Here is a 26,929-nt window from a genome sequence, read left to right as displayed (position 1 = left end):
ATAACCGCGAGAATACGAACCGGCACCCACGGTCGTCGTCGTCGCCCCACACGCGCGCGTCCGTCCATGCGCCCCGCCCCCGCGCGCGCGCGCGCGCCCGTCGCGCGTGGACGACCGAGACGACGCGCGCGCGTCCGAGCGCGCGCGCGTTCGACGCCTTCGCGCGCGCGCGCGAGCGACGCGACGGATCGACGAGTCGCGGTGTCGTTAGGTTTCCTCGGCGCGCTCGCGGTCGCGTCGACGCCGCGCGCGGACGCTTGGGCGACCGAGGCGCTTGGCGGCGACGCGCTCGCGTCGACGTCCGCGCGCGCGCTCGAGCGCGGGCGCTTTCGCCTGTCGGAGACGCCCGAGCACTACGAAGAGGTTGACGTGGGAGGGTCGGCGTCCGCGGAGGCGTTCTTGCGGGACGCGCGGTTCGGATTAGCGGCGAACACGATCTCGGTGACGTCCAAGACCGCGACCGGGGGTGGACCGATGACGCTGCGAGACATCGGCGCGGTCGAGGACGTGGCGACGCGGTTGGTGGACGGGGAGAACGCCGCGTCGAGGGGACGCGCCCGGGCGACGCTTCGCGAGCGCTTCGCGCGAGAGAAGAAGGGTGTCGAGTACTACGACGTCGTCCTCGAGAAGGACGTCCTGGGCGTTCGACGCGTGATTCAAATCACGCTCGCGTTGCGCGTCGATCGAGACACCGGGGCGAGCACGCTGTACACGGTGCGCGTCGAGACGGATCGGGCGCGATACGACGCGAACGAACGCGCCTACCGCGCCGTCGCCGACGGTTTTGAAATATTCTAGCGCCGTCGGCTCGCGTTCGCGACGGATCATCGCGTCGACGCATCGTCGTCGCGGCATCGCGTCGCGTCGTTCGACATCATCGCGTTCGTCGCGTCGTCATCCGCGTCTCGCCCGCGTCGCGCCGTCCCGCGGCTCCGTCGTCCCGCACATCGCCCCTCTCGTCATGGTCAAGGCGTACTTGCGCTACGAGCAGGCCGCGTCCTGGGGCGTCGTCGCCTCGGGGCTCTCCGACACCGCGGGCGCGATCGCGTACGTCCCTCCGGCGCCGAGAAACGTCGCCGAAGGCGTCGGCGTGGACATCGCGCGTCCGGCGGCGGCGGCGAAAGAACGACTCGCCGTCGTCGCCCTCGAGCGCGTGGGGCTCTGGGACGTGAAAAAGGGCACGCGAGAGGAACAGTTGATCCCGCCGAGGGCCACGGACGAGCGCGGGGCGACGTTGGCGCAGCCGAGGGTCACGGCGCTCGCGCGGTCGCCGGGCGGAGACGTCTTGGCGTGCGGCGGCGCGGACGGGAGCGTGCGGTTGTGGCGAATAGGCGACGATGCGTGCGACGTGACGCTGAGAGGACATAAGAGAGACGTGACGGCGTTGCGGTTTTCGAACGATGGAAGTCTGTTGGTGAGCGGAGGTAGAGACGCGGACGTCGTGGTTTGGGACGTCGCGGCGGAGAGCGGAGTGACGCGATTGAGAGGACATCGAGATCAGATCACCGATTGCGCGTTCGTCGATCTGAGAGGGCACCGAAGCGCAGAGTTGTTTGGACGAATGTTAGTGACGACGAGCAAGGATGGGTACGTGAAGGTTTGGGATTTGGGAACGCGCGCGTGCACACAGACGCTCACGGGTTTCGACGGCGAGACGTGGAGTTTAGACGTGAATCCGTCGCAGACGCGATGCGTCGTCGGCACAGCGGATGATAAGTTACACGCATTCGATTGCGATGAAAGGCGCGATGGATTCGATCGCGAGTCGCCTCTGATGGCGATGGGGACGATGACGCGCCGGGCCAAGGGAAGAGCGATGACGGTGCGGTTTCACTCGTCGGGTGAATATCTCGGTGTGCAGGGTGCCGGACGCGGACTGGAGATTTACAGAGTGCGCGGCGATAAGGAGGCGGCGAAGAAGCAAAAGCGACGCTTGAAGCGCAAGAGAGAGAAGATGGAACAAAAGGCACGCGAGGCGGAGGAGCTCGGCGACCTGGACGCGGCGCGCGAGGAACACGAAGATGACGGCGCTCGAGCCGCACAAGACGAGCTTGAACTCGCGTCCACGGTGACAACGAAGTCTAAGATGCGCGGCTTTGCCTTCTCGAGCGAAGTTTCGAAGCGAACAGACGTAATGTGCAAAGTCGCCGTGCTCTTGGACGACAACGCCGTGCATGAGTGGGAAATCGTCGACGAAGGCGAGCCTGAGCGCGTGCACGCCATTGACAGCTCAGGACATCCGTCGGATATTCGCGCCGTCGCGCTTTCGCCTGACGACGAAACCGTGCTGTCGTGCTCCAGCAATGGATGCAAACTTTGGAACATCTCCGACGGCGAGTGTTTACGAACTATCAAGGGCGGATACGGTTTGTGCGTCGCTTTCGCCCCAGGCGGTCGACACGCCATCGTGGGTACGAAGCAGGGTACGATCGAACTTGTTGACGTTAACTCTGGGGCTCAGCTCCCGGTCCCGCAGGCACACGAAGGCGCGGTTTGGGGATTCGCCATGCTTCCCGACGATAGCGGCTTCATCTCAGCCTCAGCGGATAAGACGGTTCGCTTCTGGGAGTGGTCCTTGGAAAAAGGTGAAGACGGTATGCGAACCCTTAGTTTCAACCACACGCGAACGCTACAAATGGCGGAAGACGTGTTGAGTTGTCAAGTCACTCCTGATGGGAAGTTGCTCTCCGTGTCGCTCTTGGACAACACGCTCAAGGTGTTCTTCGTCGATAGCCTGAAGTTCAACCTGTCTTTATACGGCCACAGACTTCCGGCGCTGTGTCACGACATCTCGAGCGACTCTCAGTTGTTGGCGTCAGCGGGGGCGGACAAGAACATTCGCATCTGGGGCTTGGATTTCGGTGACTGTCACCGGTCCATCTTTGCGCACCAAGACTCCGTCATGGCGCTCAAGTTTGTCCCCAAGACCCATTATCTGTTCTCCGTGGGAAAGGATAAGCTGATCAAGTATTGGGACGCAGACAAATTCGATCCTTTGCTCACGCTCGAGGCGCACCACGCCCCGGTGTGGTGCATCGCGGTGAGCACGCGCGGGAACTTTATCGTCACCGGCTCCGGCGATCGCTCGCTCCGAATGTGGGAACGCACGGACGAACCCTTCTTCGTGGATGAAGAGCAAGAGCGTCTACTTGAAGCGAAACTGGACGAGGGTATCGACGACGAGCGCGTGCGACCGAACACTGAGCTCCCGGTCGAGGGTGAAGAGGGCATGGCTGGACGCAAGACGCTCGAGACGTTGACCGCCGCGGATGCCATCGCTGAGGCGCTCGAGCTCGCCGAGCACGAGACCAAGCGCTTCGCGGAGCACGCCGCCGACAACGTCAAGGCGGGCGGGAAGCTGGCACCGTTACAGCCAAACCCTCTGCTCCTCGGTCAACAGCCGTCGCAGTACGCGCTGAACGCCATCGCGAAGATTCGAGCGAGCGAGCTCGAGCGCGCCATCCTGTGCCTGCCCTTTGAATTCGCGCACGCCATCCTGGACCATCTCTTCACCTGGCTCACAGCCGGTCAAAAAGTCGAGCTCACGTGCAAACTCGCGACGCTCGTCATGCGCACCCACGCCGACCGCCTGAGTCGAGTGCCCGAGGCTCGAAAAACCTTGGTCGCCATTCGCCCGCTCTTGCGCTCGCGCGCCAAGGAGGCGCGAGACATCATGGGTTTCAACCTCGCCGGGATCAAAGTTCTAGAAAACTTCGTCAGAGACAACGCCGAGGTGCGCGGCGGCGACGACGACGGCGTTCCCGATTTCGCGACCGAACGCGTACCGTTATGATCACACGTTTTCACTCTCTAGCCCCTCGAGCGTCGTCGATGAAACGCACCCGGTCCGCGCGCGGCGGCGTCGCGACGCGTCGCGTAAGATGCCCCCTCACAGCGGGGCAATCACACATTCCCCATGCGCGCCGCCGCCCCCGCACCGAACCCCCATCGGTTTCACAGGCGCGCGGTGATCGCAACCTTAACCGCGCTCACCGCGACGACGCGCGTCGACCGCGCGCGCGCGCGTCAGGCGGCGCCGTCAAAACAAAAGAAGCAGAGAGCACCGAGCGGCGACCAGAGCGACGCCAACGGCGTGATGACGCGTTTAGCGCTCAACGGACGACGCTTGGTCGCCGTCGGAGACCTGCACGGTGATTTTCTCGCCGCCGTGCGCGCGCTGGAGCTCGCCGGGGTCATGGACGAGTCGGGGAAATGGGTCGGCGGCGACGCGGTGGTCGTGCAGGTCGGCGACGTCCTGGATCGAGGCGACAGCGAGATCGCGATCATGCGCAAGTTACGAGCGCTGCGGAAACAAGCGAGACAAGTCGGTGGGGACGTGGTGTGCATGAACGGGAATCACGAGATCATGAACGTGATGGGGGATTTTCGATACGCCACGCCCGGGGCGTTTGAGGAGTGTCGAAGGTACGCGGAGAAGAAACGGGCCAAGAACGCGGCGAGAGGTGAGAACGGGGAGGTCGTGAGCGTGGATTCAGATGATGAAGATGAGGAAATGGCGGGCGTTCGAGCGCGGCAGCAGCTGTTCAAGCCGGGCGGCGAGCTCGCGATGTGGTTGGCGAAGCAACCGACTGTGTTGGTCGTGGATGACGGGACGGTTTTCGCGCACGCCGGGATCGATCTCTCGCACGTAGAGTACGGGTTCGAGCGCATCAACAAGGAGGTATCGATGTGGATGCAGGGTAAGACAAAGATGCCTCCCAAACAGGTTTTGGAATCGGACGGCGTCGTCTGGACGAGGGACTACGGCGGAAAAGATGCCGGGGTGCAGTACGAAGCGAGCGCGTGCAGAAAGCTCAACACCGCGCTCGACGCCGCGGGCGCGAAACGTTTGGTGATCGGACACACCCCACAAACCACGGGCGTGACGAACGGGTGCAAGGGGGCGCTTTGGCGCGTCGACGTGGGTGCCTCGAGAGGAATTTACGGCCACGACGTTCAGGTCATTGAAATTGTCAACGGACGTACGCGCGTTCTTGCGTAGCATCACTTCATCATTTTTTTAAAAGAGTTGCTCGCGAGAACTAGTAATACAACGTAGACGAAGTGTATCGCTGATTCAATCAATCGTGCGTCTTTCGAACCACGAGGATTTCTCTGACGTTTGACTTGCCGTCTGAGAATTTCTTCAGGCGCTCCACCTTGAAATCGTAATTCTTCTCGCAGTACGATACGAACGCGTTCGTGCCACCGCCTACGCCAAAATAATAGCTCTTTGCTGCGACGTAGCACGCCCCGTCATCGCTCAGCGCGTGCGCTATGAACGCGCACAGACTTCCGTATTGCCCGACGTCATAAATCGACTCGCTCGTCAGCAACACGTCCACGCTCCCGGCGTCTACGTACGCGTCGTACCCGCTCCAATCGCCGCACAAAAATACCATCTCTCTTGGTGGACGCTCCCCATGTTCCTTCATGAGCTCCATCGTCGCCTGCGCGTTTGGCGCCGTCACCTCCTCCACGACGTCTCTGTTATAATCCGTCAGCGTCAACCGTCCGCACGCGCCGCCCAACGCCCGCGTGGCCACCAACGCCGGCACCGCCTGCCCAGCCCCGAGCTCCAACACGTGCACATCGCCCAAGCTCTTTAAACTCCCAATATCGATCTCCCCTCTCGCGATCGCCGTCGCTAAATCTACCGCGCACTCCCACGTCTTCAGCCCGCCCTCGTACACGCCCGGGACGACGTCCGCGTCCGCGTCGCACCCATCCAACGCGCTCGCCGCGCACCCGGGCGCGCACCGCACGATCTCAATGTCTCCATACGTTTCGTACGTCCCGACCCACGTCGCGTCGTCGACGTATCGAAGCGTCGAGGCGTCGAGCGCGGTCGCTCGCGCGCACTGTCTCGACGACGCGGTTTCACACTTTCGATGAATCTCTCCGTCGCCGTCGCGCTCGGCGCGCGCTGTCGCGCCGAAGTCGAACCGAAACGACGTCGTTTCGCCGTTCATGTCGTTTTCACGCCTCGGGCGTCGCCCGCGAGCGCGCGCACGCGAATCAATGACGTCATAACGCGGCGGCTGCGATTGATTACGATGCAATCCGCGAAGAACGCAGCGCCCGTCGTGAGCGCCGCGCTGCAGGCGCTCGTGTACGGTGGTACGGGGGCGTATGGACTCTATCACAGGTGCGCGCATCGAGCGTTCGAGCGCGTGGGCGCGAGGAAGAGAAGGATTGTGAATTAGGGTGCGGGATCACCGCGCGCGCGTCGCGTGGGGTCCACGCGACGCGCTCGCGAGCTTAAAGACTGACCGAGTCGCGGGTGACGCGCGTACACAGTTTGTTCAACGTTGAAGGCGGTCATCGGGCGATCGTGTACAATCGCTTCGTCGGGGTAAAGGACAAGGTGTACTCGGAGGGGACGCACTTCATCGTGCCGTGGGTCGAGCGCCCGTACATCTACGATGTGCGCGCGCGGGCGCATCAGGTGAACTCACAGAGCGGGTCGAGAGATTTACAAATGGTCAACATATCGATCCGGGTTTTGACGCGCCCCGATACGTCGCGGTTGCCGGAGGTGTATAAGACCTTGGGAATGGACTTCAACGAGCGCGTGTTGCCGAGCGTGATTCACGAGACAGTGAAGTCGGTCGTGGCGCAGCACAACGCGAGCGAGCTGATCACGAAGCGGCAGGAGGTATCGCTGGCGATTCGTCGATTGTTGCAAGAGCGGGCGAGTCAGTTTAATATGGTGCTCGACGACGTCTCGCTCACGGCGCTGACGTTCGGGAGGGAGTACACGGCGGCGATCGAGAGCAAGCAGGTGGCGCAGCAAGAGGCAGAGCGAGCCAAGTTTGTCGTCGAGCGAGCCAAGCAAGAGAAGCTCTCGGCGGTGATTCAGGCCGAGGGTGAAGCGAAGTCGGCGAAGCTCATTGGCGAGGCCATCGCAAATAACCCCGCCTTTTTGACCCTGCGTAAAATTGAAGCCGCTCGAGCCATCGCGCAGACGATGGCCAACTCCAGCAACCGCGTCATGCTGAGCGCCGATTCCCTTCTGTTGAACCTGCAGGATAACGACAAGGATGGAAAGAAGTGAACGTCCAAGTCGCTCGCGTTCTAGAAATACTTGGAAAGTCTCAAACGGTTTGAATGTAGTAAACATCTTTACGTAGTCCAACTTCTCGCGGCGACAGATATCACTCCATTCCTTCCCATCGTGTTTCGTGTCGTGAATGACGTCTTAGTCATCCTTACTCGGATCGACGCGCTCGGACGCAGTTGCCGGGCGTTGGCGAACCGTAAGATACACCCACAACCCAAGCGCGCCGACGTGCAACGCTGCGAGCACGAACGCGAATACGTGAACCTTGGAGTACGTGCCGTCGTCTGCGTCGTCGATATAGACGCGCGCGAGCCGTCAGTCGTCGCCGAGCTCGTCGAGGTTCGGATCGGAAAAAAGTTTCTCGTCGACTTTGAAACTCTCGTCGCCGCGCGTCTGTTCAATGTCGAGGCTATTCTTGCGACGCACCCTTATGGAGGAGATCCATGACGCTCTTCATGGCGATTTGCGAGCGATGCGTCCGACAGTGACGAGGTTTGGATGTTCCTTTGTGTAGTTCTGTTACAAGGTTGTTGAGGTCGAGTGCAGAGAACACCTTACGCAGCCATTTGAACGTCCGCAGACGCCTTGTAGGCGTCCAAACTGGCGTCTAAATCGGCCGCCGTGGGCTTCGGGGCATCCTCCTTCTTTGGCGCCTTCTTCTTCGGCGCCTTCTTCTTCGGTGCAGTCTTCTTCGTGGCCGCGACGACCTTTGCGGTCGCGGCGCCACGGTTGCCAGGCTTCTGCTGTTGCTTGCCGTTCTTCGTCGGTTGTTGCTTCAAGCCCGAGAGTCGGTGAGTGATGGGCTTGGCAGATTGCTTGTTCTGCGGAGCATCAACGATGACGATTTGGAGCGGCCGGCCGTCAAGCTTGACGCCGTTGTACGTGCTCACAGCCTTCATGGCGGAGTCGAGTGTGGCAAGAGTGACTTCGGCGGTGCCCTTGGACTTGCCGTTGGGGCCGTAGTTCACACCAGCAGAGAGTACACGTCCAACTTGGCTGAAGAGTTCCTGCGTTTTCCGGATCGACAATAGAGCGCGGCGATATCAATAATTCCATCCCTCCAAAGCGTGCGAGCCAAGTCACGAGCGAAATAAGTATAATGAAGGTCGAGAGTCGAGAGTCAAAAACGAGCGCGGTCGCAGTCGAACCAGTCTAACCAGGCGGCATCTATCAATAAATCAATCAATCAGGCGGCGTTCAGCTTAGAAAATAAAACTGAATCGTCCATGTCTGCTCGTCGTCTGCAAAATCTCCGCATCACTCCAATGAAGGTTGCTCGCTCGCGACGAGCCGCGTCGCCGACGGGTCGTTCAGACATCTAAGGCGGATTTTGTTCTCACCGCTGCGCGTCATGAACTCGCGAAACTGAAAAAATACGTCGCGTCCCGTTCGGCGCGGCTCGTCCGAGCGAAGCGCTTCGCCATAATTTGTTTGTGAGAGCTCGCGCGCTCGTTTGGCGCCACCATGAGCGGGTATAGTCGTTCCCGTCTCGATCAGCGCGTCGTTTTTAATCCAGCCCTTAATTCGGGCGACAACGCACAGCGCTTCGTTCGCATCCGTTGCTCGCAGTCGCAACGAGTCGTCTAGATCGAGTTCTTCCCGGGTATGCCCAGCGTCGCGCGACGGTATCATCCCATCGCGCGCGATTTTCCCGCGCTCATCGCGCGCGAGCGTGTTTAATGAGCGATCGATCGCATCGCACACGCCCGCATCGAGCTCTCACCAACGCTTATCCGGCAATTCATCATGAATTGATCCAAAGAATCTCTGAGATCAGAGCTCGACTCGACGGGCTCTTCAGCCTCGCCTCACCCTCTCAATATGATCTCTCGATCGATCCCTACGCGCTAAAACACATCCCCAAACTCACCTTGATGTCACGATCGTTCACCTTGAAGTCGAGGTTTCCGACCATTAACTTTGTCTTTCCGCCCACGGCGATTCTCGCGTTTCCGTTCACCCCTCTTCGCGCGCTGTCGATCGCCATCGCCGTCGCCGCGTTCGAGCGCATCGGCTTCCTGTTCTTTCCGCCCTTCTTCACGCCGCCGCCGATGTCCATGGCCATCGGCGTCGCGCCGGTCGATCGGTTCTTCAGTCCACCGATCTTCTTTTTACCACCGATCGGCGTCTTGTTTCCCGTCTTCTTCGCGTTCGCCTTGCGCGCCTTGGGCGTCGCCTTGCGCGTCTCTTTGATCATCGCGTCCAGGGATTGGTCGAGCATGGCGGCCATGGGTACCGTCGACGACGGAGGGACGGGGAGTGCCGAGGCGCGCGATCGTCAGATCTGAGAATTTTAATTTCACCGTCGCATCGAGGGCACCCGGGTGTGGGATCGAGCGCGGGCAGAGGGCGCGTCGGGAAGAATTATTACACTGAATCGAGCGAGCTAAAAGTCGAACGGGCCGCTGCCGGCGGCGCCCTCGATGAGGAAGACACTGAAGGCGCACATCGCGAGCCTGGCGTGTTGGATCTCGATGGTTTTTAAGATGTTGAGGTCCTCCTCGGTTTGGCCGGCGGCCAAGCCGAGCGGGTCGAATAGGCGACCGCCGGGGTAGAGCTTGTCGAGATCCTTGAACGCGGCGAGCTCGTAGGTGCCGTTGCGTAAGGATTCGGCGACGAACATGAGAGGGAGATGAATCAACGGGAGCCAGAAGAGACCCCACGGGATGTTCTCGCCCAAGTATGTGAGCTGGAAGCCGTCCAGCGGATCATTCACGATTCGCGTGCTCCACCAGTGCTCGCCCGGGGAGCCAAAGATAGAGTTCTGGGCGAGAAATTCGGGAACGAGAACGCCAATACACGCCAACATGGCCCATCTACCGTGAATGAGCTCGCGGGCGCGATATCTCGCGATGTCGCTCTGCGCGCCGAGCGCCAAGGGATCCCAACCGATGTCTCCCGGCAGCGTGCCGGTGAGGTGTGGTGGAACCACGTTCGGCGCTTGCGAAACGAAAGCTGCCGGCAAGTACTTCTTGCGAGTCTCTCCGAACAAATCGTTGCTACTGAGTCCCGTCTTGCGAACGGCGCTGGTGACGATCATGGCCGCACTACCGTTGGACCAATACTGCACCGCGCCACCGGCCGAGGCGTCCATTCGCATAGCTCCAGCCATCTCTCTGTCCGCTCGCGCTCCGTCCTCACCATCGCCGCTACTGCCGGCAGACCCACCATTGTGCTCGTCGTCGTCAATGTTCGAGTTCGAGCGCTTACCAATGGACCACCAGTCACGACCCATATAACCTGGAAGCATACCGCTTCGTTGTGACTCGTAATAGTCCGTCATCATCTTCGTTGTGTTCTTTGCGTCGATTTGTTCCTTACGATTCACCTGCAAGACGTCCAAGCCGCTCTCATCCTTTGGTAACAGTGGGTACGCAAACGCTTTCGCCAGACGCACCCCAGAACCGCCTTTAGAGACTAGGTGCGCAAGAAGTAACCCACGAAGCTCGTTGTTGCCGATGGCGAACGTCGTGAGCGCAAAGAGAATGAGCTCCGAGCTCGACAGCTTGTTCCCCAAGAATCCACGATTTAAGTTCGATGGGAGCGCGAAGAAGGTGCTGAAGAAGTTTCGCATCTGTTCGATTCGAAGAGACATCAGGAGCTCCATGCCGAACTGGTAGAATCCAATTTGTCGACGCTTCTCCGCACCCCAAAGGATGTCCCATGCTCGCCTACTCGCTTCAACCTCGCCGCCCGCTTTCAACCCCTCGACCATGGCGCTGGCCACGCGCGGCGCCGTACTTATGCTATTCACGACGGAATAGCCGGAAGCGGGGTGAACCATACCGGCGGCTGCACCGTAGGCAATGGTGCGTTGCGGAGCCACCGGCGGTGTTCCTCCGAGCGGAATCCAACTCGCCTCGACCTCAATAATATCACTCTCTACAATCGGCATGCCCATGCGTGACATTCTGCGATACAAACGCCGTTTGAGCTCATCGAATGGTACCTGTACGCGAGCGACGAGACATGTCTCCTCGACGAACACGACATCTTTGTCCACAGGCAAGACGTAGAGGAAAGAGGGCACGCGCCAGACGCCTTGATCCGCCTCCTCATCGGCGGCCTCGGGATCACTCTGGCGAAAATCCATGAACACGGCCTTATTAACATCAAAACCGTGGTTTGGAATGCGTATTTCAACGCCATACGCCGTTTGCCAGCCCGGGGGCGCGCCTTCCTCGTACTGCAGAATGTCGCGGTTGTGACCCGTTCCCGCGACGACGAGCCGCGAAGAAAGCTTGAACGCTTTGCCCCGCTGCAATTCCTCTTCAATCATTTTCTTGCCCCCCACGATCTCATCCTTAATCATCGTACCTTGAATTTCGGTTCGCTCACCCTTCTCCGAATCACCATGACGGACGGTGTCGACCAAGCCAGGCAAGTACCTGACACCGGCTTCCGCGCACTCCCGCAACAACCTATCTCGAAGACGTCGGCGACACACCTGACCGTACGGCCGTTTGAGGTCATTTCCGCTCGCGGGATCAGATTCGTCGAACCAAACCAATGCATCATCGTATTTGTGAAGCAAGCAGTCCTCCAGACCGAGCGCCTGGAATTCGTCGAGCCACACGCCGTAGTTGTTCACGAATGGTGTATCCGGCGCAACAATGCCGACCTTGACGCCAAGCTTTGCGGTCTCCTTCGCGATAGACAAACCGGCTGGGCCAGCGCCGACGACTAACACGTCCACTTGGTCTCCGTCGCTTAAATATTCGAGGTATTCTTTGATCGGTTTCTGATCGCTAAAAACCTTCCGCTGTTGAAACGCGATCCATTCTCTGTCGTCTTTCATCGTCTCTGGCTTCAAGTCCACCGGCGCGCTGAGCTTCTTTTCCTTCAAAAGCGACGCAAAATCGATCTGACTGCTTGTAATAGGCTTCGCCGTAGGATTTGACGTGGGCGGAGGGATCGGTCCTTCACCGGCTCGCGCGTTAGCCTTGGAGCCAGTCTCGAGCACGAAGCCACCCCATTTGCTTGAATCAAACTTGTTATCGGCTGTCGCAAAGTTCGCGAAGAACGATCCCATGAACGGCAGAGCTGACCTGACGAACGTGACTCGCATGTAGTTGGAGAATAACACGAAGAGTTGCACGCCGAGTGCGAGCAATCCCGCTGGTTGAATTCGCCAGCTCAAGAAACCCGCCCACACCTCCTTGGGAAGGTCGAAGAAGGTATCGAAAAATTGTCGCGTCCCATTGATGTCGAGTTCCATCAAAGTCTCCATACCGAAGCACATAAACGTGCGCATGCGCAAATCGTTTTGAGACCAAATTGCGTTCCAAACTACTTCCGAGGTGGCGTTTGCATCGAACGTCCCGTTCCCCGTCTGCGCTGCTTCAGCAGCTTCTAGTACAGCCGTGACGTCGCCGCGCTTACCAGCCTTGAGCGCGACATCGAGAGCCTCGACAAGCGCTCGCACGCACAGCATTGTCTTTGCCACCATGAATCCGGTGCTCGGATGCACCATGCCAGCCGTGCCGCCGATACCGAGCGTGCGCTGCGGGAAAGTTGGAAGCACGCCGCCCATGGGGATGAGACAGTACTCCTCTTCGTGAATGTTCGTCACCTTCACCCCAAGGTACTCGAGACGTTCCTTCATCTTGAGCTTCAGATCGTCGAAATCTAATCCAGGACGAGCTACCAAGCTCGTCTCCTCGAGGAACACCTCGGTTTCAGAAAACGGCATGGCGTACAAGAAGGTCGGCAACTTGTCGTTGACGCGCTTCCACTGCGGACTCAGGTGCTCGTCCCGCCAATCCATGAAGAGCATCGTGTCCAGCGGGAACGGGTGCTTCTCTACCGTGCACATTATGCCGTACGCCGCCTGGTACCCCGGGGTGAACTCGCGGTCAAAGTCGACCAACTTGCGAGAGTGCCCTGTGGCGTCCAAGACCATCTTCGCGTACACCGTGCGACCGTCGTCCAGCTTCACCGTCGAATAATGCTCGTGACCGTGATCACAGCTCTCCACCGCAGCGGTGCCAAACTCCACACCTTGTTTCACGCTCCTCGAGATGAGCTTTTGCTTCAGCTTCTTGCGATCTACCTGCGCGTACTCTCGGTCCAAAATCTTTCCCTCTGGGTCCGAGTCGTCGATGATCACCCGCGCCTTGTTCCACATCGCGCGATAACAATCATCGAACCCGAGAGCCTTGAATTCATCGCACCACACCCCGTAGTTGTTCATCCACGGCGCGAGCGGATACGGGTCGACCAAAGCGACTCTTAACCCGCGCTTGGACGCCTCGTCCGCCGCCGACAGCCCCGCCGGACCGCACCCGACGATGACCAAATCGTACGCCTCCTCCGCGCTCGCCCCCATCGTGAGTCCCGGTAACGCATCCGGAAACGGCGTCTCCGCCTCTTCACTTCGCAACCGTCGATCACCGCTCCGCATCGGATCCCACGACGCGTCGAACGCGTAGAGCTCTGGCCGACGCGTCCGCGCGTTCGCCGCGCGCGTTCTCGCATCCCGCGTCCGCGCCCGTCCATCCCGCGCACCGCCCATCCCACGCGTTCCAACGGTCCCGACCACCGCGTCGCCGTCGCGTTCGCGCGTTCGCGTCGTCGTCGTCGCGCTCCGCCTCGCGGCGCGCGCGACGCATTTTATCCGTCTCGTCGACGTTTTCCCTCGCCGCGACGCCGACGCCGACGCCGACGCGCGCGCGACGGGCGTCGCCGCGATCGCGACGCGCGCCATCGTCCGCGCGCCCGTCGAGCGCGAGCGTCGAGCGCGAGCGTCGAGCGCGCGCGCGCGAGTGCGGGCCCGGCGCGGACGCGTTTTGTGCGGTCGAGAGGGACTCTTGGCGAGTCACGACTCTTCGACGACTGGATCGCGCGGCGCGGCGCGCGAGCGCCGACGTATCTGCGTCCTCTCTACGCGGTGATGATACAACACGATGGCTACGTTTACGTTTAGATCGAGGGTTGCTCGAGTCGGTTCGGGTCGTCCAGACCTAAATCCTCGAGCGAGGCTTCGTCTTGTCTCCACCCGTCGCGCACCTTGACTTGAATGTCCAAAAATACCGGTCGGCCTAGAAATTTCTCAATGTCCTCGCGCGCGGTCGAGGAGAGCTTCTTCATCGCCGCCCCGCCCTGGCCGACGATGATTCCTATCTGAGACTGACGCTCGACGTAGACCTTGGCGAGGATGAGATCCTTCTTCGCGCCGTCGCGCTCCTTGTGCGCCTCGATCCAAACCTGCGTGCTGTACGGCACCTCTTGCTTGTACTGCAAGAAAATCTTCTCACGAATGATCTCGGCGATGAAGAATCGCTCGGGATGTTCGCTTATCGCCTCCTTCGGGTACAGCGTCGGTCCGAGCGGGAGCCGATCGAGCGCCCAATTTTTCACGTTTTCCACACCCGTCGAGTTCAGCGCTGAAATCGGTAAAACGTCGTCGATCCCATCCTGCGCCCGGAAGTAATCGATCAACTCCATGATTCGCTCGCGATCACCCACGAGATCGCACTTGTTCAGGATCAACGCCGTTGGCACGCGCTTACCCTTCTTCGGCGCCAAACCCTCCCACGCCCCGTACGGATCCCGCGCGGCGTCCACGATGTAAAACATCACGTCCGCGTTCGCCATCGAATTCCTCACACTCTTCAACATGATGCCATCGAGTTTGTTAAACTCCTCCACCATCACTCCCGGCGTATCCAACAAAACCATCTGATACGCGTCCTCGCTCACGATGCCGAGAATACGATGTCGCGTCGTCTGCGGCTTAAACGTCACGATGCTGAGCTTCGTCCCCACCAGGTCGTTCATCAGCGTGCTCTTCCCCGCGTTCGGTCGGCCCACGATGGCGACGTATCCAGACTTGTGTCCCGGTGGATCCGCCTTTAGAAGCTCGCCGCCGATGTACGGCACGAGCTCCGGCTCAGGCTCGTCCTCGTCCTCGTCCTCGTCCCACGATCCCTCATCCGCGTTTTCGTCCACGCTTTCGCTCACAATCGCGTCATCGAAAGTCTCCGAATCGTCCGCGTCGTCCGTGGTCGCCGTCGTCGCCGTCACGCGCGCGGTCGACGCCCATTTTGCAAACTTTCTCAAAACCGGCGGCGGCCGCCCCGAATCCACCGCTCGGCGTCCACGCACCGCCCGCGAGGACGTCGCGCGCGTTCCGACGCGCGACGCGATCGCGCGCGTCGACATCGTCGCCCGTCGTCGCCTCGCGTCGCGTGGCGCGGACGAGTGACGTTCGAAAGACGGCAGACGCGGACGCACTTTTTTGGAAATCCATCATGTCCGACGCCGAGGACGAGGCGCAGACCCCGGAGACGCTCCGAGCCAAGCTCCGAGAGTACGAGGACAATCTCGCCGACGTCGAGGACGCGCTGCGGGAGGATCCGAGCGATGCGGAGATGCGAGAGATGAAGGATTCGCTCGTCGAGGTCATCGGCATCACTCGAGACGTGCTGGAGACGACGCTGAGCGCGCTCGAGGCGGCGAACGCGAACGATGGCGACGCGAGAGAGACGACGGTGGAGGTGGCGACGGCGACGCCGACGAGTTTGGCGCGGACGTTCGTGGGAAGGGACGTGTTGGTCGGGGACGCCGAGCGCAGAGGACGGTGCGTGCGAGTGCGCGAGGACGGGAAGTTGGACGTGTACGTGGGAGAGACGCACGAGCGCGTGGTCGTGGACGTGACGGAGGTGAAGATAGACTTTGGTGATCGTGGGCGCTCGGCGGCGGCGGCGGCGGCGGCGGCGGCGGCGCCGAGGGAGGTGTACAAAGGCGTCCCAGAGCCGAAGCGGTTCGTCGAGCACACGATGAAAACCGAGTACACGCGAAAGGAAGCACCGAGGAACTTGTTGATCAAACCCACGGACGACGCGGTGACGATGGAGGCGAAGCGAAAGAAGCTGAAGGCGTTTAAACGTCGACAGCGTCAGCAGGAGGTTGCGGCGGAGCACAACGCCAAGGCGAGCAGCTGGCAAAATTTTCAGGCGAAGAAACGAAAAACGACGGGAATTCAGAAGGGGTCGATCTTCGCCTTACCGGACGATTTATCCGTGGCCAAGGGTGTGGGATTCGGCGGTGCGGCTCGAGGTTTAACCCACGCGCCACCGAAGCGGAAGCATAACGCGGATTTTGGCGGCGAGGACTCGGGTCAGGAATAAGTTGATGGAATAGGCACGCAAAAATCAATCAATCACAACATCGCCTCACTGGGAAGAATACATGGAGAATCGACTCGAATCGAATTCGGCTTTCGGCTTCTCGGCCTCGTCGTCTGTCATGTACCTACTCGGAGATGAGACCCGTGCGCGACCTCCGCTGCACCCGAGCGACACGCGAGTCGCCACCCCAGTCTCTGGATTCTTCCCACTCGCCGTCTTACACAACGCTTGCTGCGTCTTCGGATCCAACAAAGCGTCCGTGAAGTCCGCATTCTCAATAATCGCGTCCTTCATGTCGCTGCTCGTCAACACGACGCGGTTCAGCACCGCGTCCGTGAAGTTCGCGCCGACGAGCACTGATCGATCCATCAGCGCGTCGCTCATGTCCGCTCCCGTGAAATCCACCTCTGGCGCGACCATTTTCATCATGTAAGCCCCTCTGAGGTTCGCCCCGCGAAGCTTGGCGAATCGCATGTCCGCTCCCGTGAAGTTGCTCAGGCGCAAGTCCTTCCCGTACTCCTTCGCAATGTCAACCTTGACCAGGTCGTACCCACCGAACTGCTTCGCGCTTCCGCGGTTGAACTCACCCCCGCGGTTCGCCTCGGCGCGGTTGAGCTCGGCGTGCGCGGGCGCACCGCTCAACGCGAACGCGGTCGCGAGGGCGATGGAGGTGATGACGTGTCCTTTCTTGTCCGAAACCGCGCTCTCGACGCGCGCGCGCTCAAGCCCGAGCGTGCGCGCGACTTTGGGAGGCGTGGCGATGGTTTTCGGAGCGAATGAAGCGCGCATGGGGTGTGAGTGCGCGCGCGAGGCGCGAGAACGTGTGAGGCGCGCGAGGCGGGACGCCGCCGGACACGGAGAGGCGCTCGCTCGCGTTCGAGGACGAGGGTCTCGAGGCAAAGCGCGCGCGGTTCGCGTGTGAGCTGTCGTTTCGTTAAAATCATAAAACGACCGTTACGTTCTCTTTCTGTCGCTACTGTGTTCGCCGACCGATCTCTCTCGATTCGCGCGTGGCGCGTCCGCGGCTCGCGGGGCGGTTCTTCTCGAATCCGCCCGCTCTCATCTCCCTTATCTCTCGCTCGCCGCTCGCCCGTCGACCGTTGGCCTCTGTGTTATCTCACCATCCTGTTCGCGTCCCCGCGCTCGCTCTCTCTCGCCTCGTCCGTCCCTCCATGCTGAGCCAGGTCTACAACGTCGCGTACTTGCGCGTCCACTCCTTCGCGAGTTCGTTGTATCGGTTGCGATCGGTCTTGTACACGTGCGCGATCTCCGGTACCAAGGGATCATCCGGGTTCGGGTCGGTGAGCAGAGAGCAGATGCTCAGGAGCACCTTGCTAATCGTCAATGCGGGCGACCACTGCTCCTTCAAGATATCCAAACAAATTGACCCTTGGCTGTTCACATTCGGATGGTACACCTTCGTCTTGAAGTTAACCTTCGGCGGTTTGAAGGGGTAATCCGGCGGAAAGTGAATCGCGACGAAGAACAGCCCCCCTTGGTACGGCGAGTCCGACGGACCGATGATCGTGGCGTCCCAGTGGAAAATGTCATCGTCCGATCGCGGCCCCGCCGAGCACGACGTCGGTGGATCCTTTTGCAGATCTGCGTCATCGAGTGAAGTCCATCACGTTAGTCAGTCTCCGCGCCCTCGACGCGCGTACACGGCCCTTCGTGCGCGCTCATCGCTCGTTTTAGTATCCGATTGCTCAATCCCACGCGGTCAGCACCACCCACGTCACCGCCCCTCCGTCGACGCGTCGTCACCGCCCTAAACCGCCCTCACGAGCGCTCAGAAACCGCATGAAAACCGTCCCTCTCGAACGCGCGCCTCCATCTTCCCCGGACGACGTCGCGCGTTCGCGAACGAAGGAGATTCCACCGATGCGCCGCTTTCGCGCCGTCCTCCGCGCGGATCGTCTAATCGCGCTCTCCGTCGATGCGACGCGTCGTGCGTCGATCCATCGGCGTCGCGAGACGCACCCAAAAGTTCTTTGATGATTCGTTTGCTCGCCATGACGTTTACGCGCTCGGTGCGACGGCGTACGGCGCGTCTGTGAGTGCGGGAGGGCTGGGCGAAGGAGTCAGAAGGAGGAGGTTGTAATGTTGGCACTCGAGTGGTGGCGCGACGCGAGGCGCGTGTCGAGCGCGCACGGCGGTTTCGATCGATCGATCGATGCGATCTTACAAAAGCGGGTCTAATTCTTCGCTTCGCACGCGATCGCGGTCGACGTCGCTCGGTGATCGGCCCTCGGCGAGGGTCTTTTCGGCTCGCAACGAGAAGGAGACTTGATGGAGGACGGCGACGCCAAGACGCTTGAACCCACCCTTAGCGCGCACGGAGGCGGCGCGGACCTCGTGGGCGAGGAGCTTGAGGGCGATGTGGGTGGCTTCGGCGTCGACGCAGGATGCGCGAAGGGCGTCGAGTCGCTCGAGCTGGCGACGACATCGCTCGAGCGGAACGTTGGCGTCGACCGCGAGCGCTTTGAATCTGGCGACGGCGCCGTCTGGTGCGGCGATGTGCGCATCGACGACATCGAACATTGTCTTTATCGATGACGACGTTGAGTGCACCGCTGTGGTCGACGCATGTTTCTTACGAGACGACGTCACGGTTGAAGTGTCAGTCGCAGCACTCGATCGCTCGAGTACCAATCGAAACCGCTCCATGCCGTTCGCGACGCATGCTTTGATGAAACTGTCCGCGTCGACGACGTGTTGCGATGTATCAGCGCGACTACGCCTCGAGCACGTCTCGAAAATTGTACCGATGGCAGCGTCAGTGATCCTTGCGCTCGCCAGCCGAATCGCTGCGTAAAATTCATCCCGAGCCAACAAGCCGTCGCCGTCACAGTCCGCCGCTCGAAACAACGCCTTGAGCGTCTCCGTGCTCGCGGCTCGTCTCGATGTATATTCATCCATCACTTTTTCCGTCAGCGTCGAGAATCTAATCGTAGACGTTCCCGTGATATTTTTCACCCCGAGCTGAGACGCGACGAAGTCCTTTAGCGCCACCGTATCATCCGCAAACTCCTCGAACGCGCGTTTCACGGCCTCCGTGGCCCGCGTGAGCGCCAGTGAGTTTGATGATGACATCACTCCGTCGCATCTGCGGTCGTTTGACATCCCGAACTCAATGAATAACTGTGATAAATGACCGTCACCGGCTAATCCCTCGAGGAGTCGAAGGTAGAACGTAACCGCCGGCGCGTCCGTCAGTGTTGGCGCGCGCTGATGAGTGTGATGACCCTGCTGCTGAGCCAACGTGCTTTCGAATCCACATAAAACGCCAAACTGGGAAACGATTCCGCACTCTGCGGCATGGTACACTGTGGACGCGATCAAGTCGAGCAAGTTTGCCTCCGCCAGCTGTCTCAGACCAAATTTATGCATGTGCCAATCGTACACGAAATTCGCGAGCGGCTGCGTGGATGATGTCTCACGCATCGATGCAAATTCGTCGTGCCCCTGAACGGCGGCATCCGCTATGAGCTTGTCAGCGTATATGTGCGCTATGCATTTGAGCACCCACGCACGAGGCTTGCGACGTCCAGTTTTCTTTGAAGCTACGAGCGAAGCGAATCCACCAAGCGCCTCGCGTTTCCATGTATCCAAGTTCTGGTCCGAGTGGAGAAGTCCTGGAAACGTAGAACTATCTTTAGGGAACGCACCATTGCCCCTACGCCGCCGTTTGTAATGGGCACATGGATCTGTCTGAATCGCAACAGCGATCCCATCCGAGGTCGTCGCCGCCGCCACCGCGAGAGCCAGACATCTCGCATCCTCAGTAGTCGTTTGCGTATCCGACGTCGCGTAGCACGATTTATCTGGCAACATCATGCGAGTCGTCAACAGTTGGTTATCGAGGAAGCTTACGCGTTTCGCCAGCTCGTCCCGATCGTTCAGCGCCTTGTGAAGTGAATCTTCCATTGACGAAACTGCCGACTCAACGTCACGTCTATGCTGCAACTCCGTGAGCTTGATTCGCTCGTGCAATCGACGTAGCTCCGCACGATCGATAGTTTGCATCGTTATGAGCTCACGCTCACGCTCGCGTGATCGTTTTGAGATGAGATCTGCTCGCTCGCTACCGGCTCTTTGCTGGCGCTTGGCAGAGTCTGCTTCGTGCCTACATCGCGTGGCGTACTCGGTCAACTCGATAAGTTCGAGTTCTTTCGTGTCAAGCGCACCCTTAAGTCCATCCATTTCGATCACGAGCGATTCGTTTCGCCTCAACCAGCGATCGCAGACATTTCGCATCGTGGAGAAGAGCTCGCCATAGCGCTCCCGAATCGAGTCGATAAGTACTCCTCTATCTCGACACCCCGCGCTCACTTGACGCGCGCCCTCGCGCAAGGCAGTGTCGAGAATCGCAAAATCGTCGCTGAACGTGTCGATTTGCAAACTCGAACGGCGCAGCACTTCACCGTTCGTGGCCCCGAGTCCGCCCCGCTCGACAAGCCGAGCACATTTACCCTCGATAGAACCCTCGGGTAATACTTCATCCAACCGACGAGACAGCATGATGGCCATCCCACGCGTCGCCGGCTCCGGTACCCTTTGTATAATCAATTCTTGCGCTTCTTCATCGCGAGCGCGCGAGGACTTCCAGAGGTTATGAGCCTTTTGAACCCCGCTCCGCCTCTTTGAAGCGCGCTCCATGGTGCTCCATTTCTTTCGAGCGATGGTTGTAAGACGATTCGACGCGCACGCAGACGCGCTCGCGCCGCCGGCCTTTCCGCTCTTAATCGCACTCAGCGTCGATTGCACGCGAGCAATCTCGCTTCGAAGCGCGTTGATTTCGTGGCCCACTGAGCCGCGCTTGGCGTGGAGCAACGCCGTCATCGGTTCAAGATCATCCACGTCCACGCCCTTGACGAGAGCTCGAGTGATGTCCTCGTATGCCCGATGACGACTTCTACCGAACGGCAAAGCATCTCCTTCGGGCATGCACGGGTGTGGCGGAGGACCTGTATATTTTTAACCGCCGTCAGCCGTATCGATTGTTAACGAGCGCCTTTGCGCGCGCCAACCAATTATCCACGACGAGATCTCTCACCGTCAATTAACGTTTGATCTCCTCCGAAAGTCTCTGGGCGACTCCATAGGTATCGCGTCTTCGAACGCCCAGATCCTTGGCGACGCGTCTCGACGCCTCTGACGGCGAATAGCCATCGGCGAGCATCGCTCGAAGCGCCTCCTCGACGCTCGAGGCGCTCGGAATGTCCTCATCGCTCTCGTCATCGCTCGCAGCGGTAGACGCGCTACCGTCTCCGTATCCCTCGATGAGAAGCGTTATCTCCCCTCGCGGAGCCCGACGCTCGAACTCTTCGCGCGCCTCATCGAGCGTCCCGCGCCAAAACTCCTCGTGCACCTTGGTCAACTCCCGACACACCGCGCACCGTCTATTCCCCAACGCCTTCACCGCGTCCTCGAGCGTCCCTAAGAGCTTGTGTGGGGGCACGAACATGATCAACGTCGCGTTCGCCTTTGCAAAACTCTTCAATCTCTTCGTCCTCGCCGACGACTTTGGCGGCGGGAATCCTATAAACGTAAACTCATCCGTCGGCAACCCCCCTCCCGCGAGCGCGGCCAACACCGCGCTCGGTCCCGGCACGGGAACGACCCTCACCCCGATCTCCGCCGCCGCTCGAGCGAGATCCGCCCCCGGATCGTTCACCGTCGGCATCCCGGCGTCCGAAACCAACGCCAACGCCCCGCCGCTCGCCAAGCGTCGCAACGTCCCCTCCCTTCGCCGCGCTTCGTTATGCGCGTGATACGACACCAACGGCGTCGCTATCCCGTACGCGTTCAGCAGGTTTCTCGTCGTTCGCGTGTCCTCGGCCAGGATCGCGTCCGCGTCCCGCAGCGTCCGCAGCGCTCGAATCGTCACATCCTCCAAATTCCCGATCGGCGTCGCCACCAAGTACAATCCCGCCTCCAGCGCCCCCTTCTCCCCACCGCGCGCGCGCGCCCAATCGTCTCCCGCGTCTCCAGCTCCGCCGTCGTCGTCCTCGCGCGGCCGGCGCGCCGTTCGGCGACGCGCCGCCGCCGCCGGTCCATCCACGCGTCGCGACGAATCGACGCCCACGACGCGCCCGCTCGCGCGCGCGCGGCGGCGTCGCCCGCGTCGACGCCCGCGCGAGCGCCGCCGCGACCGCGCGCATCGCTCGCGTCGCTCGATGCCGCGGTGACGGCGTCGAGGGACGTCGATGCGAATGCGACACACGGACGCGCGCGGTCGCGTCGGGCGCGTTCGGCGCGCGCGCGTCGCGACGGCGCGCGCGACGGAGGATGGGATGCGCGCGCTCGCGCCCGATCGACCCCGCGACGGGCGCGACGGACGAGCGCGACGTCGTGGAGGATGACGCGAACGCCGGAGATGCGGTGGGTGCATTGGATCGCGACGTCTCGAGGACGTCTCCGTCGAGCGCGAGCGCGAGCGGACGCGGGCGGGCGACGGGGGGCGTTGAAAATGCGTTCCTCGATCGCGCGGTGGCGACGGAGAGCGATGCGGAGTGGCGACGGGCGAAGGAGCCGACGCCGTGGACGGGACCGGCGACGCCGACGCGCGCGTGCGAGGCGGACGTCGAGACGTTTTACGTCGACGATGAGGTCAAGCGCACGTTCGGGGGGATGCCGGTATATCCGTGGGAAGGTGAGGCGTGGACGGCGCCGGGGATATTGGCCATCATCGAGCACGGATTGACGTGCGCGAACGTGGACGTCAAGCTCGGGAGGCCGTGCACGCTGAAGATGTCGGAAGATGAGCAGATCGAACATCTGAGGAACGCGATCGCGGACGTGATGCAGACGACGCAGTTTGAGTTCGCGATGCGCGTGTTCGAGGGCGCGGAGACGCCGGCGAGGGAGGCGTGTCGCAGGTTCTTGAGACGTCTGTGCCAGGCCACGCACGGCGGCGTGTACTGCAAGCTGAGGCTGGTGCACAAGACCAAGGCGGCGTGTCTGGCGCACGCGCACGACTCTAAATATCTCGGTGCTGCGCTGTATACGCGGGTATTTATGCTGCGATTCTGCAAGCGATTCCCACCGCAGTTTGGTTTCGTGCACCCGGAAATCGACGCGCCGGCGACTCGAACGGAGATGACGCGTAAGCTATCGGACACGTTCGACATGTACAAGGTGTGGCCCGCGAGTGAGGGTCACCCTACCATGTTGTTCGGGTTCCTCACGAACGATGGTTTGAAGAAAATGCTCACCTTGAGCGCCAGGGATTCTTGGTTTGCGGTGAACCAAATGTACGAGTACGTCCTCGGCGATCCGAGCGAAAACCTGAGCGGCAAGCTCCCGCTGTTCATCATCGACGTCAAGAAAGTCTCGGTGACGATGTTTTCGAGGTCTTTCCTCTCCGCCGTGTCCAAGCAGTTCGCAGTCGCTGAATTTCACCCAGAGCCTTTCGCACACTTCATCCTCACGAACACGCCGTTCCTGCTCGCCGCGCTCTGGTCCGTGGGAAAACTCCTTCTCACGGAGAGCGCGAGGAACAAGTTCGTCATCTGTACCGGCGACGCCACGGCGGAGATTCAAAAAAGATATGGCGTGGAGAAGAAACTTCAGCCCGTTGAATGCGGCGGCGCGGTGATGGACGCATTGGTCCGCTCCGAGCAGTGGCTCAGTGTCGTCGCTCACGAAAACGCAGTAAAAGCGATTACGAAAACGATGAACACGCGGAAGAGTATAGATATCTCGCGGTTTCCGGGGACAGTGAGTGTAAGTCCTCGGAAACGTGCGAAAAAGTCGGCGAAACTCCCGAAGTTACCGTTCACCACGGGCATTCGCCCGATTCCGATAGCCGCGCTCTCGGTATCCTTCCTCGTGCGAGCGATCGAGTTCGCGCTCGTCCTCGCACTCTTAGCACTCATACTTGGCTCTTCACTCCGTCGGCTCTTCGCCCTCGATTGGCGATGAAACTCGTGTATTAACGCAATCGATGCACGTGACTTTGGGTCCCACTCTCTTCGACGGTCGCGTCCGACGTGGGTTGATCATTTACTTTTAGAGCGCGATCGTCGGGACGTTGCGATACGATGTGATTCGTGAATAAATGCAAGTACCGGTACTGTTGATAATAATAGTAGAAGTAATACTTTGGCGACACGACGACGCGCGCTCACGCCTCAGGCTTGAACCACGCGCTGTACGAGCCGCACACGGCGTCCACGACGGACTTTTTCGCGTCGTAATACGCCTTCACCTTCGGCGCCTTGGCCGTGATCGCGTCAACCCCGAACTCCTTCGCGATGACAACCGCCGCGATGGCCGAGATATCGCCCACGGTTCCACGCTCGGCGTTCACCATCCCGTCCATCTGTTCGAGATGCGTCGCGAGCGCCGCGACGACGTCCGCCACCTTTTCCTTCGGCGTCCCCTTCCCGTACACGTGCGCCTCCTTCAGCCCGTCGTACACCTCGACAAACTTCTCCAACAACATTTCACTCTCCGCGAAATCCCGTTCGCTCTCTCCCAGCGCGTTCGCCCGTCGCGCCAGGACGCGCGCGATCGCCATGCTTTGACAAATCGTCATCGCCCCATCCTCCAATTGCGGCAGTTGTCCGAACAGCGTCTTCGCCTTGTACTCCGGCCACGCCGGGACTTCCGCGGTGAGCGCCAGGCCTTTCTCCCGGGCGAGCAACTCCGCGAGGACGTTCCGGGCGTTGATGGGAAAGTACAACAACTTCATCGCGATCGACGCGTGGCGAACGTGGCGTCGACGTGTGCGGGGCTCGCCACGTATTGTGTACCTCTATCGTCCATCACGTACGATGTCGCGTGTACTTGATGGCGTATACGCGCGTGTAGTATGTGTACAAAACACCGGGGTGTCGCAACCCGCGCCCGCCCCATCGCGGGCGGCGCCGCGCGACCGTCGACACTTCTCCGCGTCGTCGGTCGGACCATGGTGCGCGCGCGCGACGCGCGATGCGATGAAGCGAAAACGCGCGGGGGGGGCTGGCGCGACGCGCGCGGCGACGACGCGACCGCGACCGCGGGACGGTTGATGCGGGATGCGGCGTAGGGTTTTTTCGCGCGCGCGCGCGATGGGGAACGACGGGCGCGCGCGCGCGCGCGCGGGCGCGGGACGGGTCGGACCGCGGATGATGGACGTGTGAAATCCCGTGGGAGGGGTGGGGGACGTCCGCGGTGGGATCGGGAGGTGGACGACGCGGGAGGGGCGAGGGGCGATCGCTCGGGGATCCGTGAACCTGCACGGGGTGAGCACTCGTGACGCGCGGTGGACTGACCTAGAGGTGCTTTTTTTTCATCGAACAGCGGGCCAAGTGGCGTAAGAAGCGCACGCGTCGATTGAAACGTAAACGCAGAAAGATGCGCCAACGCAGCAAGTAATCGATCGGAGTCGAAGTTGAGATCTACACTAGGAATAGACTTTGATTGAGACGAGGAGGCGCGATGCGGGAGCTCAGGCATCACGAGCGCAAGTTGTTGAAAAAGGTTGATTTTCTCTCGTGGAAGTCCGAGCGTGGGCACAGAGAGGTGGCGACTATTCGACGGTATCACTTACGCGATCGAGACGAGTTTAAGCGGTTCAATAAACTCTGCGGGTCGGTGACGAAACTCACCGCCGCGCTGAAAAAGTTGGATTCGCGAGACGGCACTCGGGTGGAGGTGACGGAGGCTTTGTTAAAAAAGCTTCATGACATTGGAGCGATCCCGTCGACGAAATCGCTGGCGCTGTGCGATCGTCTTTCGACGTCGAGCTTTTGCCGACGTCGATTGGCGACGGTGCTCGTCAGAAACCGCATGTGCGAGACCCTTCGCGAGGCGACGACGTTCGTCGAGCAGGGTCACGTGCGCGTGGGGGCGAACGTCGTGCGCGATCCGGGATTTGTAGTCACTCGAGATATGGAGGACTACGTGACGTGGGTGGACACGAGCAAGATTAAGCGCAAGGTGGCGGCGTACAACGATAAGTTGGACGACTACGATTTGTTGGGGGAGTAAGCTGAGCAGGGCGCCGTGAGCGTTGAAGCGACGTCGATCAGAGAAATCTTGATCCGTCACTTTTTCGGGCGATCGAATGCTATGAAGCGAACAAACTTGAACACGTCTAGACGTCAACGCCGTCGCGTGCTTTTACATTTTGTTCGTTCTTTGGGATTTAGCGGAGGGCGCGCGCATTTGCGAAGCGAGGCGGTTCGCGAACGCGCGCGCGGGAACGAATGAACATCAATTAATACGAAGCAATTATGCACTAAAATCAACTCGTCTAAATACATTAAAGATACCACTCCTCCAAGAGCCTCGGAAGATCGCGAACGTGCGGAACGACACCATCGACGTACGCGTCCCTGTTGCTCTCGACGCCTCCGCGAAGCGTCTTTTCCGCCGTGGGCGCCCCCCCCGCGCTCTCGTACGGCTTCACCTCCGGATCCCAAACGTGCACGGTTTTGAAGTCAAACTGTTTCGCGCAGTAACAGTCGTTCAAAACGTCGTCACCGACGTGCGTCCACGTCTCGGGATCGCCCGAGTATCCGTGCTCGCCAATCGCGATGCCCAGCGCGAGCTGAAACGGATACTCATTCGGCTTTCTCGCCATCTCCCCGTGCACCATGTGTTCGTCGATCAGAGCCTCGGCGGATATTTCAAAGTCAAAAAACTCCCCCAGACCCGCCCCCGCGGCGCTCCCGAACCCATTCGTGACGCTTCCGACGACCACCCCGGGGTGTCTCGCCCGTATCGCCGCGAGCGCCTCCGCCAC

The 26,929-nt window shown here is 60.6% G+C and overlaps 18 protein-coding genes across 18 annotated transcripts; 7 read left to right on the top strand and 11 right to left on the bottom strand.

Moving 5' to 3' along the window:
* Window positions 1–66: 66 nt before the first annotated feature.
* On the top strand, window positions 67–798 carry OT_ostta14g00760 (Mog1/PsbP, alpha/beta/alpha sandwich; the record flags this gene model as incomplete). The annotated part of the gene is made up of 1 exon (XM_003082832.2): window positions 67–798. The coding sequence occupies one exon, from the start codon at window positions 67–69 to the stop codon at window positions 796–798; it is 732 nt and encodes a 243-aa protein (XP_003082880.2).
* A 163-nt stretch (window positions 799–961) lies between these two features.
* OT_ostta14g00750 (Quinoprotein amine dehydrogenase, beta chain-like) lies at window positions 962–3,793 on the top strand (the record flags this gene model as incomplete). The annotated part of the gene is made up of 1 exon (XM_022982518.1): window positions 962–3,793. The coding sequence occupies one exon, from the start codon at window positions 962–964 to the stop codon at window positions 3,791–3,793; it is 2,832 nt and encodes a 943-aa protein (XP_022841299.1).
* A 123-nt stretch (window positions 3,794–3,916) lies between these two features.
* OT_ostta14g00740 (Phosphoesterase domain) lies at window positions 3,917–5,002 on the top strand (the record flags this gene model as incomplete). Its single annotated transcript, XM_003082829.2, has 1 exon — window positions 3,917–5,002. The coding sequence occupies one exon, from the start codon at window positions 3,917–3,919 to the stop codon at window positions 5,000–5,002; it is 1,086 nt and encodes a 361-aa protein (XP_003082877.2).
* Window positions 5,003–5,081: 79 nt separating this feature from the next.
* OT_ostta14g00730 (Nicotinamide N-methyltransferase-like) lies at window positions 5,082–5,972 on the bottom strand (the record flags this gene model as incomplete). The annotated part of the gene is made up of 1 exon (XM_003082828.1): window positions 5,082–5,972. One exon carries the CDS (start codon window positions 5,970–5,972, stop codon window positions 5,082–5,084), a length of 891 nt encoding a protein of 296 aa, XP_003082876.1.
* An 84-nt stretch (window positions 5,973–6,056) lies between these two features.
* OT_ostta14g00720 (Band 7 protein) lies at window positions 6,057–7,057 on the top strand (the record flags this gene model as incomplete). The annotated part of the gene is made up of 2 exons (XM_022982517.1): window positions 6,057–6,148; window positions 6,301–7,057. 2 exons carry the CDS (start codon window positions 6,057–6,059, stop codon window positions 7,055–7,057), a joined length of 849 nt encoding a protein of 282 aa, XP_022841298.1.
* Window positions 7,058–7,201: 144 nt separating this feature from the next.
* OT_ostta14g00715 (unnamed product) lies at window positions 7,202–7,520 on the bottom strand (the record flags this gene model as incomplete). Its single annotated transcript, XM_003082826.1, has 2 exons — window positions 7,202–7,347; window positions 7,490–7,520. 2 exons carry the CDS (start codon window positions 7,518–7,520, stop codon window positions 7,202–7,204), a joined length of 177 nt encoding a protein of 58 aa, XP_003082874.1.
* Window positions 7,521–7,617: 97 nt separating this feature from the next.
* OT_ostta14g00710 (Nucleotide-binding, alpha-beta plait) lies at window positions 7,618–9,293 on the bottom strand (the record flags this gene model as incomplete). Its single annotated transcript, XM_022982516.1, has 2 exons — window positions 7,618–8,070; window positions 8,934–9,293. 2 exons carry the CDS (start codon window positions 9,291–9,293, stop codon window positions 7,618–7,620), a joined length of 813 nt encoding a protein of 270 aa, XP_022841297.1.
* A 156-nt stretch (window positions 9,294–9,449) lies between these two features.
* OT_ostta14g00700 (Lycopene cyclase-type, FAD-binding) lies at window positions 9,450–13,769 on the bottom strand (the record flags this gene model as incomplete). Its single annotated transcript, XM_022982515.1, has 1 exon — window positions 9,450–13,769. The coding sequence occupies one exon, from the start codon at window positions 13,767–13,769 to the stop codon at window positions 9,450–9,452; it is 4,320 nt and encodes a 1,439-aa protein (XP_022841296.1).
* Window positions 13,770–13,984: 215 nt separating this feature from the next.
* OT_ostta14g00690 (P-loop containing nucleoside triphosphate hydrolase) lies at window positions 13,985–15,226 on the bottom strand (the record flags this gene model as incomplete). The annotated part of the gene is made up of 1 exon (XM_003082823.1): window positions 13,985–15,226. One exon carries the CDS (start codon window positions 15,224–15,226, stop codon window positions 13,985–13,987), a length of 1,242 nt encoding a protein of 413 aa, XP_003082871.1.
* An 89-nt stretch (window positions 15,227–15,315) lies between these two features.
* Window positions 15,316–16,194, top strand: OT_ostta14g00680 (unnamed product; the record flags this gene model as incomplete). Its single annotated transcript, XM_003082822.1, has 1 exon — window positions 15,316–16,194. The coding sequence occupies one exon, from the start codon at window positions 15,316–15,318 to the stop codon at window positions 16,192–16,194; it is 879 nt and encodes a 292-aa protein (XP_003082870.1).
* A 45-nt stretch (window positions 16,195–16,239) lies between these two features.
* On the bottom strand, window positions 16,240–16,983 carry OT_ostta14g00670 (Pentapeptide repeat; the record flags this gene model as incomplete). The annotated part of the gene is made up of 1 exon (XM_003082821.1): window positions 16,240–16,983. The coding sequence occupies one exon, from the start codon at window positions 16,981–16,983 to the stop codon at window positions 16,240–16,242; it is 744 nt and encodes a 247-aa protein (XP_003082869.1).
* Window positions 16,984–17,380: 397 nt separating this feature from the next.
* On the bottom strand, window positions 17,381–18,208 carry OT_ostta14g00660 (Ubiquitin-conjugating enzyme, active site; the record flags this gene model as incomplete). Its single annotated transcript, XM_022982514.1, has 2 exons — window positions 17,381–17,796; window positions 18,175–18,208. 2 exons carry the CDS (start codon window positions 18,206–18,208, stop codon window positions 17,381–17,383), a joined length of 450 nt encoding a protein of 149 aa, XP_022841295.1.
* A 167-nt stretch (window positions 18,209–18,375) lies between these two features.
* Window positions 18,376–21,141, bottom strand: OT_ostta14g00650 (SAM-dependent methyltransferase RsmI, conserved site; the record flags this gene model as incomplete). Its single annotated transcript, XM_003082819.1, has 1 exon — window positions 18,376–21,141. One exon carries the CDS (start codon window positions 21,139–21,141, stop codon window positions 18,376–18,378), a length of 2,766 nt encoding a protein of 921 aa, XP_003082867.1.
* A 115-nt stretch (window positions 21,142–21,256) lies between these two features.
* On the bottom strand, window positions 21,257–22,358 carry OT_ostta14g00645 (rRNA small subunit methyltransferase I; the record flags this gene model as incomplete). The annotated part of the gene is made up of 2 exons (XM_022982513.1): window positions 21,257–22,173; window positions 22,223–22,358. 2 exons carry the CDS (start codon window positions 22,356–22,358, stop codon window positions 21,257–21,259), a joined length of 1,053 nt encoding a protein of 350 aa, XP_022841294.1.
* A 127-nt stretch (window positions 22,359–22,485) lies between these two features.
* On the top strand, window positions 22,486–24,120 carry OT_ostta14g00640 (CRAL-TRIO domain; the record flags this gene model as incomplete). Its single annotated transcript, XM_003082817.2, has 1 exon — window positions 22,486–24,120. One exon carries the CDS (start codon window positions 22,486–22,488, stop codon window positions 24,118–24,120), a length of 1,635 nt encoding a protein of 544 aa, XP_003082865.2.
* Window positions 24,121–24,322: 202 nt separating this feature from the next.
* Window positions 24,323–24,892, bottom strand: OT_ostta14g00630 (Thioredoxin-like fold; the record flags this gene model as incomplete). Its single annotated transcript, XM_003082816.2, has 1 exon — window positions 24,323–24,892. One exon carries the CDS (start codon window positions 24,890–24,892, stop codon window positions 24,323–24,325), a length of 570 nt encoding a protein of 189 aa, XP_003082864.2.
* A 728-nt stretch (window positions 24,893–25,620) lies between these two features.
* On the top strand, window positions 25,621–26,172 carry OT_ostta14g00620 (Ribosomal protein S4/S9, N-terminal; the record flags this gene model as incomplete). The annotated part of the gene is made up of 1 exon (XM_003082814.2): window positions 25,621–26,172. One exon carries the CDS (start codon window positions 25,621–25,623, stop codon window positions 26,170–26,172), a length of 552 nt encoding a protein of 183 aa, XP_003082862.2.
* Window positions 26,173–26,446: 274 nt separating this feature from the next.
* OT_ostta14g00610 (HAD-like domain) lies at window positions 26,447–26,929 on the bottom strand (the record flags this gene model as incomplete). The annotated part of the gene is made up of 1 exon (XM_022982512.1): window positions 26,447–26,929. A coding segment is annotated over one exon (483 nt), but the record flags the coding sequence as incomplete, so codon positions are not given.

The sequence above is a fragment of the Ostreococcus tauri genome (genome assembly GCF_000214015.3).
Source record: "Ostreococcus tauri WGS project CAID00000000 data, contig chromosome 14, whole genome shotgun sequence".
NCBI classification, from domain to species: domain Eukaryota; kingdom Viridiplantae; phylum Chlorophyta; class Mamiellophyceae; order Mamiellales; family Bathycoccaceae; genus Ostreococcus; species Ostreococcus tauri.
Note: the sequence above shows the minus strand (reverse complement) of the source record. Positions and strands in the feature narration are given on the sequence as shown.